Source organism: Pipistrellus hanaki (genome assembly GCF_964339955.1).
Source record: "Pipistrellus hanaki genome assembly, chromosome: 2".
In the NCBI taxonomy this organism is placed as follows: domain Eukaryota; kingdom Metazoa; phylum Chordata; class Mammalia; order Chiroptera; family Vespertilionidae; genus Pipistrellus; species Pipistrellus hanaki.
The window spans coordinates 175,789,563-175,803,016 of NC_140504.1; the positions used below are offsets into that span (position 1 = coordinate 175,789,563).

Genomic DNA, 13,454 nt, shown 5'->3' on the forward strand with positions numbered 1-13,454 from the left:
CTGTCATTGCTGTTGTGGGCGGTGCGCCCGGGAGGTGCGACCTGATGGGCGGTGGGCAGATCCGACCGGGGGCACGAGGACCAGCTGTCGGGTCGTCAGGGTCGTCCCGGGCGCCCTCGCAGCCGCTGGCCGCGCCATCGGGCGGCTTGGGGCCGCTGTCCGAGGGCTCAGGGTAGCGGCCGGATCCGGAGAAACCAATAACCTGCGCTCCCGCGGGGCGTGTCCTTGAGCGCCCCCGCCAGGTGGAACTCTGAGTCTAGGTCTGGCCAGCGGATGGCTCGGCAGCCCCGCCTCTGTGCGCTGTGCAACCCCAGAACCCGAAATGAGGCCTCATTGCCGTCTGGAAGGGCTCCGTGGGTGCCTGGGCTCTTAGGAGCCTCCCTCCACCCACAGCCTCACCCAGTCCTCCTAAGAGCCAAGCCCAGGAATGGGTGCCTTCTTCCGCCAGCACAGCTGAGCCCAGGATCCCCTCCACCGCAGCTCCTGGCCGGCCTCCCAGCGCCTTCCCTGCAGTCCTTTTGGGTGCGTCGTCGCTTAGAGCTTCTCCTTCCTGGAAGCCTGCTCTATCGCTGCTGCAGGGACCCCCACCCTCCTGACTCCTGCCAGCGCTGCAGGCCGCCCCCTTGCCCGTCCTGTCTTCCACCTATTTATGAGTGCAATCTCCTGGGCTGTGCCTGGTGCACCCGCCTCCAGCCCTGTCAAGGAGCTCCGGGACCCTTCCCCAGGCCTGGGAACCGCCTTGGCACCATCTTAATTGTCAAGGCCCTCAGTGGCTTGCAAGAGGAGGCCCCTCCGGGAAACTCCAGGATTGACTTGTGTGGAGAGAAAGGGGTCACATACTAAACCTGACAGTCAGGGGAGGCCTGCATGCGAGCCTTCAAACTCAGAGACTGAAAGTAACCACATAGGAAGGTCTGAACATAAAAATTCCCAAGAGTTGGTGATGGCTTATAGTCACATCAGAGCTAATCCTGTAGTTTCCTTGATTTGACAAAGGTCAGTCTTTACTAAGTGAGCCTGGGTATTGTCTTTTTGCATAAAATAACATACCTTTGAAATGTCAGAGTATTTTTCCAGATACCCCACCCTCACTCCATGTCACACCCACCGCACCTGTTATCTTGTTCCCCAAATACCATTTCTATGTGCTGTAAATGTTAAATATGAACTATCCTGTATCCACCAATGTAAAATATGTGTCTGTTTTACTTTTTATCCAATCCCAGAGATTTCTCCTGCTTTGCTTTCTCTCACCCCTTAATCTGCCATCAATGAATTTCATGTATTCCTTTTTATATCTCCTTCTTTGATTCTAATGTATAAAATAATCTACAGTACTAGTAACGAGAAAAATTTTCTCAATTTGTTAAATTTTTGCTTCGTGGCAATTGTCATCTGTTTGACGCAAATAAGCTCATTAAAATTCTCTACAGGTTTGGGCATTCCTAATGTCGATAACAGTTTCCTTACGCACAGACTGCTCTTCTCTAGGCACGTTCTCGGTACATTTGTTCATTTATGGAAAGGTGCTGTGCTGGGTAGACCATTGGTCGGCAAACTGTGGCTCGAGAGCCACATGCAGCTCTTTGGCCCCTTGAGTGTGGCTCTTCCACAAAATACCACAGCCTGGGCAAGTCTATTTTGAAGAAGTGGCGTTAGGAGAAGTTTAAGTTTAAAAAATGTGGCTCTCAAAAGACATTTCAATCGTTGTACTGTTGATTTTTGGCTCTGTTGACTAATGAGTTTGCCGACCACTGTGCTAGACTGAGCTCAGAAGGCTGGAAGGAGTGCGTGGGGACCATAGAAAAGGTCAGTGGGAGGAATGTGTTCCAGGAAGAGGAAGTAGCTTCAGGCCATGAGATTGAAGGGAACAAAACAGCAATGGCAGGTGACTACTTGCACTCACCTGTGCCAGGTATGGTCTGTACCACTTCACTCTCGCACATTTAAACCCCTCTTCTAACAGAGGAGGAGCCGGAGGCACACAGAGTCGAGGGATTGCCCCTTATCACACAACAGTGGCGCTGGGTGGGACAGGTGTGTTGCTCAGTAGAGCCTGGAGAACCTGGGGGTCAGATGGCAAGGCTGAGGGTGAGGCTGGAGGGGTTGGCAAGCCTTACCCGCAAAAGGCCTTGCGGGGAGGCCAGATGAGGGCTCTGGACACCATATGGGTAATGTGCCCCAATGTGGATTCAAGATTGAACCTCAAAATAAACAATGTCCAATAGAATTCACATTTTTCCATGATCACTTCAAACTTTTAGAAATATCAAATCTTAAATTTAAACAATCATTTGTTGGAGGCTTAAGCGCATGCCTAGTCTGTCTGCCTTCTCCCCAACAAGAAAACTCCTAGTTTGTAAACCTGGGTAAGAGCGCCTGGGGCAAGACCAGAGTCTGGATGCAGAGGGAACTGGGGATCGGAGGGAGGGAGACTGAAGTCAGGCCCACGGTACAGTAGTGGGAAAGGGTGTAGAGTAGGGGTGTCGAACTCAATCAGAGAAGGGGCCAAAATCTAAAATCCAGCCTAAATCGCGGGCCGAATGGTTTACTGAACAGTCATAAACTGACAATGTCATAAACTGACAGCGGAGTGCATTGATGACAGCCCGGTGCGGGCCACATTGCAAGGCCTGGCAGGCTGGATTTGGCCCGCGGGCCTTGTGTTTGACACATGTGGTGTAGAGGAATGACAATGATCCTCTAGTGGTGATGGGGTGGAGAGCAGACACTGGCTAGAAGGCTGAATCCACAGGACGTGGTGACTGCACGCAGAGGCAGGGGGTGTCCCCGTGTCAGGCTTGGTCAGGGTCTCTGAAGCTCCTGCTCTTCACTGTTCCAGGGCACCCCTCGCCACCCCTCCTTTGAGTCCACATCACCTGGGGACTGGGATGGAGCCTGTACTTCCCAGATGGTGTATTGCCCACTGCTGGGCTCCTGGCTAAGACTACGAACAGCTCAGTGGGGGGCAATTCTTGTAATGGCAGAAATCATTCATCTGAATTTGAGTGAAGATAGCTTTGTTCTTTAAGCTATAGCCTCACATTCCCATAAACCAATGGGCTGCTCTGGGCTGTGCAGAGATGAAGCTAACCAGCAGCCCCCAATCTAACAAGGATGATAAATGAGCAGTCTTTTCTGAAGGCAGGATGAAAGCTGTGCTCCGACAGAGGGGCTGGCAAATGCCTGGAAGGGAAGGGGAAGTTAGGTGGCGATGAGTGGAAGCCTGGGACTGGAAGGTAACTGAGGTGGGGAAGGCTCTTTGGAGAAGTGCATTAAACAAGGGCTTTCCCAGCCACTTGGCAACTTTGTGACCTTGGGCAAGTTGCTTAGCCTTTCTCACCTATCAATGGGGCTCCCGATTGTAGGATTGTGATGGGAGTTAAATGAGTGTACATCACGTAAAAACAGTGACTGGCATATAGTAAACAATTAATGATAGCTGTAGTTCTTCAAGGCAGGCCCCAGGAACTCCTATCCATCCTCCACCCACCAAACCTGCAGGTCTTATTTAGCACTTGTCCCAGAACCGTAATTTCCCATTCACCAACCCCTTTTCTGGTGTCCTTATATTTCTCAGTCTTGCACACAGGTGTTTGCTGGATGGAAATACACTTTCTGGAGATTCCACCAGTAGCTGAGCTTTGTCGCAACAACTGAGCATGGAAAACCTGTGCCCTTGTTGAAGAAAAACAAGTGCCCATGGTCCAGACTCTGAACAGATGGAGACAAAGCTGTTTTCAGCACATTTCTGCAGCCAGGAGGCCGAGAGGGGGAAGCAACTTTGGGTGAAAATGCTGTCCTACACGAAGTCCTGGCATCTTAGTTACTCGATTCCATGGAGGACAGAGTAAGCACGCCCTTCCGAAGCTGTCAAGCTTGCAGATCCTTTGACTCTGGGTACTTAGTCTCAAACAGCTTTGGCAAACATGGTCCATTTTATCAAATTCCCGAATCACAAGATCATGGCCTAGTGAGTCAACAGGTGTGTGAGTTTGAACTCCTCTGGTTTTCTGTTTATTTCCTGGGCTAATTCCCATTGTTGCAATTAGTATTTGGCTATTGTAGTTATAAAGTCAGGGGGTTGGGGGGAGGCTGGAGGAAGCAGAACTGCAGAACTTGAATCGAGTCATAGGTTAGAATCACTGCCCATGTTTGCCATTTATTCATCCTGTGACCTCAGGAAAAAGCCCTTTCTCATCCCAGTTTCTTCCTATGTAAAACAAAGGAGTTAGATTTGATGACCAATTTTGCTTCCATCTCTGAAACTCTGTCATTTAACCAGAGGTTCCAGTAAACTATGGGAAATCGGCCCCATTGTCTCAAACCCCAGGATCTCTGGGATTTTTCCCCCCGTTAATCCTCTGAGAACATTTTCCCATTAATTTTTAGAGAGAGTGGAAGGGAGGGAGAAAGAAATATCGATGCAAGAGAGACACATCAATTGGTTGCCTCCCACATACATTCTGGCAGGGGCCAGGCATCGAGACTGCATCAAGGTACATGCTGTACCTGCCATCACTTTGTCCCCTTTCTGGGACCCTTCAGTCCACAGGCTGATTCTCTAGCCACTGAGCCATACCAGCGAGGGCAGGGTCTCTGTGATTTCCACCATAGAAATCTTCTTACTTATCAGTATTTGTTTAATCACTTAAGTGGGACAGATTCCCTACAAGTTTACATTAATAGCATGATTATTTCTTTGTTGTCTTGTTAAATAAAATTAATGATAAAATAAACAAGAAAAAAAATCTATTAATAAGCTCCATAATTTATCCATCACGACATTTTGATTCCAATAATGCATTCAAATACCGAAAACACAATCAGATCCCAGAGTAACATGTTATATATAAGGGAATGGTTGAAAAGAAAATCAGGAAATATAAAATGTTAGTTACTGCAAGCAATTTTAATACAAAAGTGTCTTGTTTTTAAACAGTTCATTGGTAGAGCTTCAGTTTCTGCCTCAATTAAAACCAATTGAGATAATCACACAGCAACGTGGTCGGAGCTGAAGAGGAACAGCAGCTAAAAAGGAGCCCGGACAGCTCCTCTTCATGGTCACTTGGTCAGTTGACTTTATTACACACAAAAAGAGACGGAAGCAAACGGGACTTGTTAACAGTGTGCTGGTGAGCTCCGTTAAAGGATGAGCAAGTGTTTTATGTCCACATTTTCAGAATAGGCTTGTGGAATTCATTCCTCAGTCTGTGGGAAGGTGATCGACCATTTAAATAAATAGCAAAAAGTGCAGATAAATGGATCGATCTTTCAGAAGCCACCAAGGAATCTCCCCTTGCCGAGTGCCTGGGTGTCCCGGTGAGCACAGGAGTTACTGGTGGCCGGGCTGGAAATAAGTTATAAACCAGGACTATTAAAAATCCCGACGTTCTGACGTTTTCTGAACAGTTAGTTACATTCACCCCTGAATTCTAGCAGCTATGTGTCAGAGACAGTATTGCAGTGGAGTCCTTTTGCTGTATCATGTGCAAATGTTACCCAGATGAGGTTCCCTCTTCAGCTAAAATCACACATTAAAAACAATGAAAAAAGCAATTAGAAGTGTCCTCCCCTCAGCTCTAATTGAGGTGTCTGTGATTTACAAAAAGAGTTCCTTAAACACTGCAGGATTGTTACTTTTTAAATATAATTTATCTTGCTGAGACAGCAAGTCAAATTTATAAAGAAGATGCATTTAGGAATAACCCTAAAAGATAAAGCAGGTTTATAACCCTGCACATACAGAAACCCTTAGTGGCTTTTTTTCTTTCTTTTTTAAATACATATTCTCATCTTGACCTTTTCATTTGTCTTTTCTCAAATATTTCATTTCTGGGCCCCATCCATTAGAGGGTTACCAGGAGGCAAATTTTATCTACATAAATATTCACATGAAAATAGTAACTTACAAAAAGAAAAAAAAATAAGGCAGCTTCATAACACAATTATTCTTTTACACTTTTAACAATATACCTTCTCCCGTTCAGAATAAATATACACCCAAAGAATGTACGGAGCAGGATTCAGAGAGGACAGAGGCTCGGGTGCGGACAGTGTTATCGCTTGGGGCCCGGAGTCCTGGGGGAGGCAGTGGCGGTCTTCTTGGACATGGTCGGGATTTTGGACGGCTTGCTCAGGCCCCTCCGGGAGCCGCCGTGGCCACCGGCCGCACTGCTTTCCGAAGTGTCCGAACAAGCGGACTGCGTCTCTAAAAGGTCAAAGTCAGAGGCATCGCTTCCTCTCCGGCTGCTGGCTCGACTCCCGGCTCGACTCCCGGCCCGGCTCCCAGGGCGACTGGCTGACTTTTTGGGGTCTGGAATTCAAGAATAAAGCAGCAGCCTTAGCAGAGATGTCAGGTTCTGACCTAATGCCTTGTGGCCTTGGGCAAATCAGAGCCTTTCTAGACCCTGTCCTCCTCATCTACACAGAGAGGCCGAACCTTTTCTGGCTCTGTGGTTCGCTCGAGAGGCCTGCCTCCTGAGGGCCAGAAACCAGCTTTCCTCAGCAGCACTGCTACTCAGCTGGCCCCACGGAGGGTCCAGCTGGAGTAACGTCTGGGTAGACTGAGAATGGGGGCAAAGTGATGGCAAGAACAGTATACGGGATCTTTCTCTGACTCTCTCAGCTCACCAGCGGCAAGAATAAATAAGGGGTGTTGGAGAAATTACTAGCAAACTGCCCATCCCAACACCAACTGGGCTTCCGAGAAGGCCCCGATTCAAGAGGCCCTTTCTCCTATTTTTACATTTCTGATGAAGAACAGGTGGCCCGGCTTTGAACGAAGGCCAGTCTGAGCCAGCTGCAGTGCCAGGAGAAGTAGTGAAGGCCAGGGGTGTGCAGGTCTGTCTTTCGGGACTGCAGTTTCCAAATTCCCAGCCTGGCCCCCACCCACCTCCCTCCCGGTGCAAAGGTACTTACCTGCCCGGGTAGTTTTGGCACCTGTGGAGGCTGGGGAAGAACTATTGCTAGTGTCACCAGCAAGGGAAGTTCGACTAGAATGAAAAGCTGGTGTTGGCCGTTTCAACTTGCTGCCTGATGATGGGATAACCTTAAAAAAATAAAAAGATTTTATTTACTTGGTGAAATCTTTTGATAGAAACTCAGTTTAAAAATTTAAAAGGTTTCCTTATGTTTCATTGATTGAAAAAGCAAATTAAAAGTCCAGGAAAACAAAGATTTATTTTGGAAGAGTCCCGGGTCATGTATTTTGATGATTCCCAAAATAAAGGTTCATGTTCCAATTTAAAATTTCAAAATGCTTCCAATACCTTTTATCTGACTGACAAATTCCTATTGGAAATGGAGGCGGGAGAATCCACAAGTAGTAAAAGCCCAGCACTTAAAAGGGGTTGAAATATGGTGAATAAGTAAAAGGAAAAAATCCAAACAATTCTAAGTATGAATGTTTTGGGGTTAGAAATGTGAGGTATGAGTTCTGGCCCCAAATAGTTTTTAAAAATATATTTTTATTGATTTTTTACAGAGAGGAAGAGAGAGGGATAGAAAGTTAGAAACATTGATGAGAGAGAAACACTGATCAGCTGCCTCTTGCACACCCCCTACTGGGGATGTGCCTGCAACCAGGGTACATGCCCTTGACCGGAATCAAACCTGGGACCTTTCAGTCCGCAGGCCGACGCTCTATTCACTGAGCCAGGCTGGTTTCGGCTGGCCCCAAATATTTAATATGGAGTTCTGAATACTACTGCACTCCTTGTCACTAGGTAAGTACAGCAACTTCAGTTAAAATCTTTCAGGCTTTTTGAAAAATATGTGTTTTTACTGATTTCAGAGAGGAAGGGAGAGGGAGTGAGAGATAGAAACATTAATGATGAGCGAGAATTATCGATCAGCTGCCTCCTGCATACCCTCGCTGCAGGCCTACTGGAGATCGAGCCCACAACCCAGGCATGTGTCCTGACCGGGAATCAAACAGGGGACCTCTTGGTTTATGGGTTGACACTCAATCACTAAGCCATACTGGCCGGGTTGAGTGTTAGTTTTTAAAGACAGTAGCAGACTTACTTTGGATAAAGACTATTTTCAATCTGTTTTAAGCATCATTTCATGCCAGCACATAACTATTCTAATTTTTCCTTGAAATTAATTGGGTGAATTGTTTTCCAGGACCTTTAATATGTCTATACCAATATGAGAGTAAAGCACCCATTTCACTGTGATTCTTGTATTTCTTTAATTTACAAAGCAGCAGCAGAAGCGACAGAGTGATTAACATTCAAGCACAAAGGCTCCTGGCCCACACAGGAGGAAGAGCAGTTTCAGAAGCTACCGCCGTGAACATGCTGCCCGGAGGCCGCGCCCCAGAGAATCCGGCTGGGAGTCATCAGGGGGGGCCTGGCCGCAGAACACCAATAGGTAAGGAAAGACAAAAACTTGAAATGAAACGAAAGGTAAAACCTTAAGACTAAACAAAAGGCTGACCTAGCAGAGTCCTATGAGAATTTATAGTGTATAGTTAACATTTAACATTTTAGAACTTTTAAAACTTCCACGAAACTGGAGCCATTAAGGAAGAAAAGCGAGACAAGCAGGCTGAGCCTGGGGGTTTTAGCAGAAGAGTCCCCAGATCACGTTCTAAACCAGCTTGGAGCGGATGCATCCCAGAGCAAGCAGTCCATTCAACGGGCACTGGTTCTTGTATTTCCGGTTTCTCTGGCTGAGCATTACATGACAAGGCAGTGAGTGCTATCTTTTAAGGCACAAGAACCCAAAGTTTTACCAGAGAAGCTAGAATGCAATTTGTCTTGCTATCAGACAAATCACTAGTCTATGCTTTGTTTCTGAAACACTGCTCTTCCAAATGCTTGTGTATTTTACACGTGGACACGCTTGATTATTCATATATATTCAAATCAAGGCTACAGAAACCTAAGTGCCGAGGCCAGGAAATCCAGAAGTTAAAACTCTGAGCCTCAGAGCGTCCTTTGCTGATACCGGGCTTGGCAGCACCCACGCCTCAAACCAGCGCGGTGACGCCAACGGCTCTCTTGTTCTCAGCAAAGAGAGGAAACTGCTGAACATGCACCGTAGGTGAATTTCAAGTGTTCCTAACTCATGTGGGTATCTGATAATTGGAGACTCCAAGAGGCCTGATTATAACATATCACTAAACAAATCACTAGGCACGACCACTGTTTATCCACCTGTTAGAAAGTTGTTAAACAGCCCAGTTTTAGGCATCTCTTACTTGTCTCCAATGCTGATGGCTGAGTTAGAAACACTGAAAAACATCTCACTGGATGAATCAGCTGTGAGAGAAGCACCGGGAGGACAGAAGAGAGCACGGGCTCCGCCAGAAGAGCAGCTGGGCGCTCTCGGCCTCAGCCAGGGCCCGTCTTGACTGTGTCCTTGCTCAGCAAGGCCATACTCTACCTCGGGGCTGAGCAGCTGGAGGTCAGGATAATGGCTGTCCCTGACTGGGGTGCCAGCTTTACTGTTTACCAACCAGGGTTTGTCATAACAGCGAGAGAACTGAAGTGGCGTCTGCGAAATGGAAATCCAAAGGGAAGGACGGGAAACATTGAAAATGGAACAGAAAGGGAGCAAATTGGGAACACAAAATGTAAATAAATAAAAGATCCAAAATTTTAAAGAAACAGAAAACAAAATAAAATGCCTATCAGTCCGACGGATGAGATGGACCAGGCAGAAAGGCAACAGCAGTCTTCCTAATAACCCGTCTTAAACACAAACTTACCCGTTAGTCCCAGCTGCATGGACAGTGCCAGGGCTTTCAAAATCAGTAACTCTGGCTGCACTCAACTTCACACTGAGACTATGTTGAAAAAAGCGCTTCTGACCTAATGCCGAGTACATATTTTAATAAATGTGCCTCTGTTGTCCTCTTTGTTGCAGGGCCTGTATTTTTGCACTGCTAGGCCCACCCGGTCAGCCTGGTCTAGGGGGACTTGGTCCATACGTCCTGATATTCTCCTCCTCCTCCTCACCGAGCCTTTCAGAGGCCGCACCGAACAACGAAGACCCGGGAAGGCGCCGCGGGGCGGTGCGCACGTACCTTGGCGCCGCTGGCCGGGGTGGCGGGAGAAGACGGCATGGACGCACAGCTGTGGTTGCTCTGACTCGCGCTGGAGCTGGAGCGGGTGGGAGAAGCTGCCCGGGAAGAGGGCTTGGATCTTCGACCCCGAGATCGGAAAGGGGTCATTCCCTGGGATGCTCCCTCAGGTAGGATGAATTTCTCTCTAAGTTCAATGTTGGTTCTACCTCGTGCTAAAAAGGGAACACACACAGACACAATGTCAGTGAATCTTATAAAATATGCCACTGATGGTCATACAGCCACCTGACCCCATTGTAAGTTCTATAAGTAATGGATTTAGTGCCATATTTAATCCTTCTAAAATAGAGATTAATTCATGAGCTACCAGCCTTGCCATGATCCTTACCCACAGCAGTCATTACCCAATAAGCCCCTTGGTTTGCTACAATAAAAACACCTTTGCATACAAAGTGCCATTACAATCTGCTGTCACGAGCGTGCCTGGCCACTGTCCGCTGGGCGAGGGAGAGCAGGCGCAGCAGGTCCAGCCTCGGAGGTGAAGCCAAACCCTCTTTCCTCGCTCACAGGATGTGTATACTTCTTGCTCAGCTTTTGCAAGATACACGGTAACGAAATAGTGGAGAAAAACAGACCACTCTTCTATTGAATTCAGTTGGTAATGATCCTAAAGAAAGGGGTCCAGGAACTTGGGACGGTAGAAAGATGAGGACAGAGAGATCCAACCATGCACAAAACCTGCCAGTCAGGAACCTAACGTGGTGAGAAGCTGAGGGACGTCTATGGGGGGAAGTCTGGAAACAGTAATGAAGGCACAGGTGCTATCCGTGGCTCGGAGCTGTGAGCCAGAACTTAAAATCTGGATTCGGTCAGAAGTTACCAAGTGTGGCCAACACACATGTTGAATGGAAAGATACCATAAGTCTAAAGAAACCATTCCCCTGTAATATGTTCAATTACTTCTCACTGAGAGGTGCTATCCTGCAATAAACCTCCACCTCCTCATCCACCTAAACTGCTCGCTACTAGATAGATCTAACAAATGGAAAAGCCAGGGGAAAGGGAACTATTAGAAACAAAATATTTGTGGTTCCTTTCTACATTAGGCCTTCTACTGTGGCTAGAAACCACAAGTTTAGAGATTACAAGTGATTGTGCCCACTCAACTGATCTCCAAAATTTTAGACCAATGTACATGCTCCAGAATATAATACGAGCATATTCAATTCACAGTGCTCTGTATGAGGGAGGGAGGAAATGAGAACACTCAAGTGTATCAGTTCAAGTAAACCCATGCCAGCATGCAGGCAGCACAGCTCTCTGCTGTTGGGACGTGCAAGTGGGGCACTGCTGCCTGCTCTCTTCTTGAGTCCTCCCTCCCTTGGCTCCCAGGACCCCGCTCGCCTGCTTCTCTTCCTCCCCCTCCTGCCCTGTCTTCAGCACGGACATCCCTTGGGCTCTGTTCACAGTCCTGTTCTCCCTTAGACTTTCATCCTGGGACTTTAGAGGCATTGAAGGTCGTGCCTGACTCCCCCATACATCCCAGCACAGACACCACTCCCGGAGGTGAGACATTACATCCAGTCACTGGTCAGACTGGTCAGCCAGAAACCTGGGAGCCGGTGCAGGCGCCTCCCCCCTGGTGGCAATTTGTCTACTGACTCTGCCTTCTAATGCTCCGAGCCTTCCACCGCCCTCCTACACCACGTGGTTCACTAGCATCTCCTTCCAACTGGCCTCCTTGGTTCTCATCTTATTCCCCACCTCTCCCCCCCCTCTCCTCCCTCCTCCCTCCTCCATCTTCCCTCTTCCCCCCTCCCTCCTCCTTCCTTTTTCCCCAGAATGTATTTCTCAATAAAAATTTCCTATCTGTAAATAGTTCAGTATCTTCCACAGCATCATTCCTTTTAGCAGAATTTCCCAAACTGAGGTGTCTGAGACGTTTCCTACAAAAAGGAGTTTAGTAAAAGCTGTGTGTGATCCCCAGCCCCCACAGCCCTAATGCAATCATCATTTTGTAAGCTCTGGAAAGTTAGGCAGTGAAGTAATATGCATTTTACCATGGTGTGTGTGTGTGTGTGTGTGCGCACACACACACACACACACACACATACACACACACACACACATATATGTATATACCCTGTTTCCCCAAAAATAAGACAGTGTCTTATATTAATTTTTTCTCCCAAAGTTGCGCTAGGTCTTATTTTCAGGGGATGTCTTATCTTTCCATGCGCTAGGTCTTATTTCCGGAGAAACACGGTATATATCTCACATCTTGGGGACTAGACTGTGAAGACAGCCATTTCAAGTTCAGTTTTCAACCACCAAAAAGGCCATCATTTCGGACTTATTCTGGCCACCTACGCTGGCTGTAGCAGATCTGCTAGTTAACATTCAGTTCTAAGCTCTTGGTTTAATGGGTAGTTTTAGTTTGACCAAAGTTCCCTGGATGGGTGATGGTAGCAAGAAGGTGAATGTACTTAATGCCACTGAACTTAATCAGTTCAAATGGTTAAGGTAATAAATTTTGTGTGTATTTTACTAAAATTACAAGTTTTAAGACAAATTATACCATTTAAATCTTCATAAATATCTCGATTTTCATTAAAATTTGGAGAAACTACTTTGTCTAATGCTCAAAAATTGGCAAAGGTCTACTGACTAGGCACTTTTAAAAAAAATCCTCATACAAGGATATTTTCTTCCATTGTTTTTTTAAGGAAGAGTAGAGGGCAGGGGGAGAGAGAGAAACATCGATGTGAGAGGCACAATGACTGGTTGCCTCCTGTTCCCAACCTGACCAGGGGTGGGATTGGACCTGCAACCCAAGTAGATGCCTTTGACTGGGAATCAAACCAGAGACCCCCTGATGGGCAAGTTTATGCTCTAACCACTGAGCCATGCCAGTCAGGGCCAGGCACTGTTTTTAATTTCCATCTAAAATATCATGATAATTTTTGGCATGACTGAATTCAGAAAAAGAAATTTCCCATTCTGGCAACCTACCTTGCTGAGTATTTTCACTTTTTAAATTTAGCTTCAGCAATGTGCTGAGATGTCTTTTTATTATTTACTAAAAGCCCAGTGCACAAAATTCATGCATAGGAGTGTGTGTCCCTCAGCCCAGCCTACACCCTCTCCAATCTGGGATCCTTCGAGGGATGTCTGACTGTGCATTTTGGCCTGGTCCTACCGATCTCACAATCCAGGATTACTGGCTCCAAACTGCTTGCCTGCCTGCCTTCCTGGTTGCCCCTATCACTTCTGCCTGCCAGCCTGATCATCCCCTAACTGCTCCCCTGCCAGCCTGATTGCCCCTAACTGCCCTCCCCTGCAGGCCTGCCTCCCCCTCTCCCCCAACTGCTCTCTCCTGCAGGCCTGGGTCCCCCCAACTGTCCTTCCTTGCAGG

At 47.2% G+C, this 13,454-nt stretch overlaps 1 protein-coding gene across 20 annotated transcripts in view; it reads right to left on the reverse strand.

Annotated features, from left to right (window-relative positions):
* Positions 1-4,751: 4,751 nt before the first annotated feature.
* Positions 4,752-13,454, reverse strand: part of MACF1 (microtubule actin crosslinking factor 1) — a 333,277-nt gene continuing 324,574 nt past the window's right edge. For 13 of the 20 annotated variants that reach the window (XM_084873244.1, XM_084873261.1, XM_084873249.1 and 10 more), the window contains 4 exons: positions 10,040-10,251; positions 9,397-9,507; positions 6,922-7,051; positions 4,752-6,316 (listed from right to left, as the gene is read on the reverse strand). In XM_084873244.1, coding sequence (XP_084729370.1) covers positions 6,060-6,316; positions 6,922-7,051; positions 9,397-9,507; positions 10,040-10,251 — 710 coding nt within the window. In that variant the 3' untranslated portion in view covers positions 4,752-6,059. The remainder of the gene's footprint in view (positions 6,317-6,921; positions 7,052-9,396; positions 9,508-10,039; positions 10,252-13,454) is intronic. The other 7 variants (XM_084873250.1, XM_084873251.1, XM_084873252.1 and 4 more) reach the window with 1 other exon arrangement.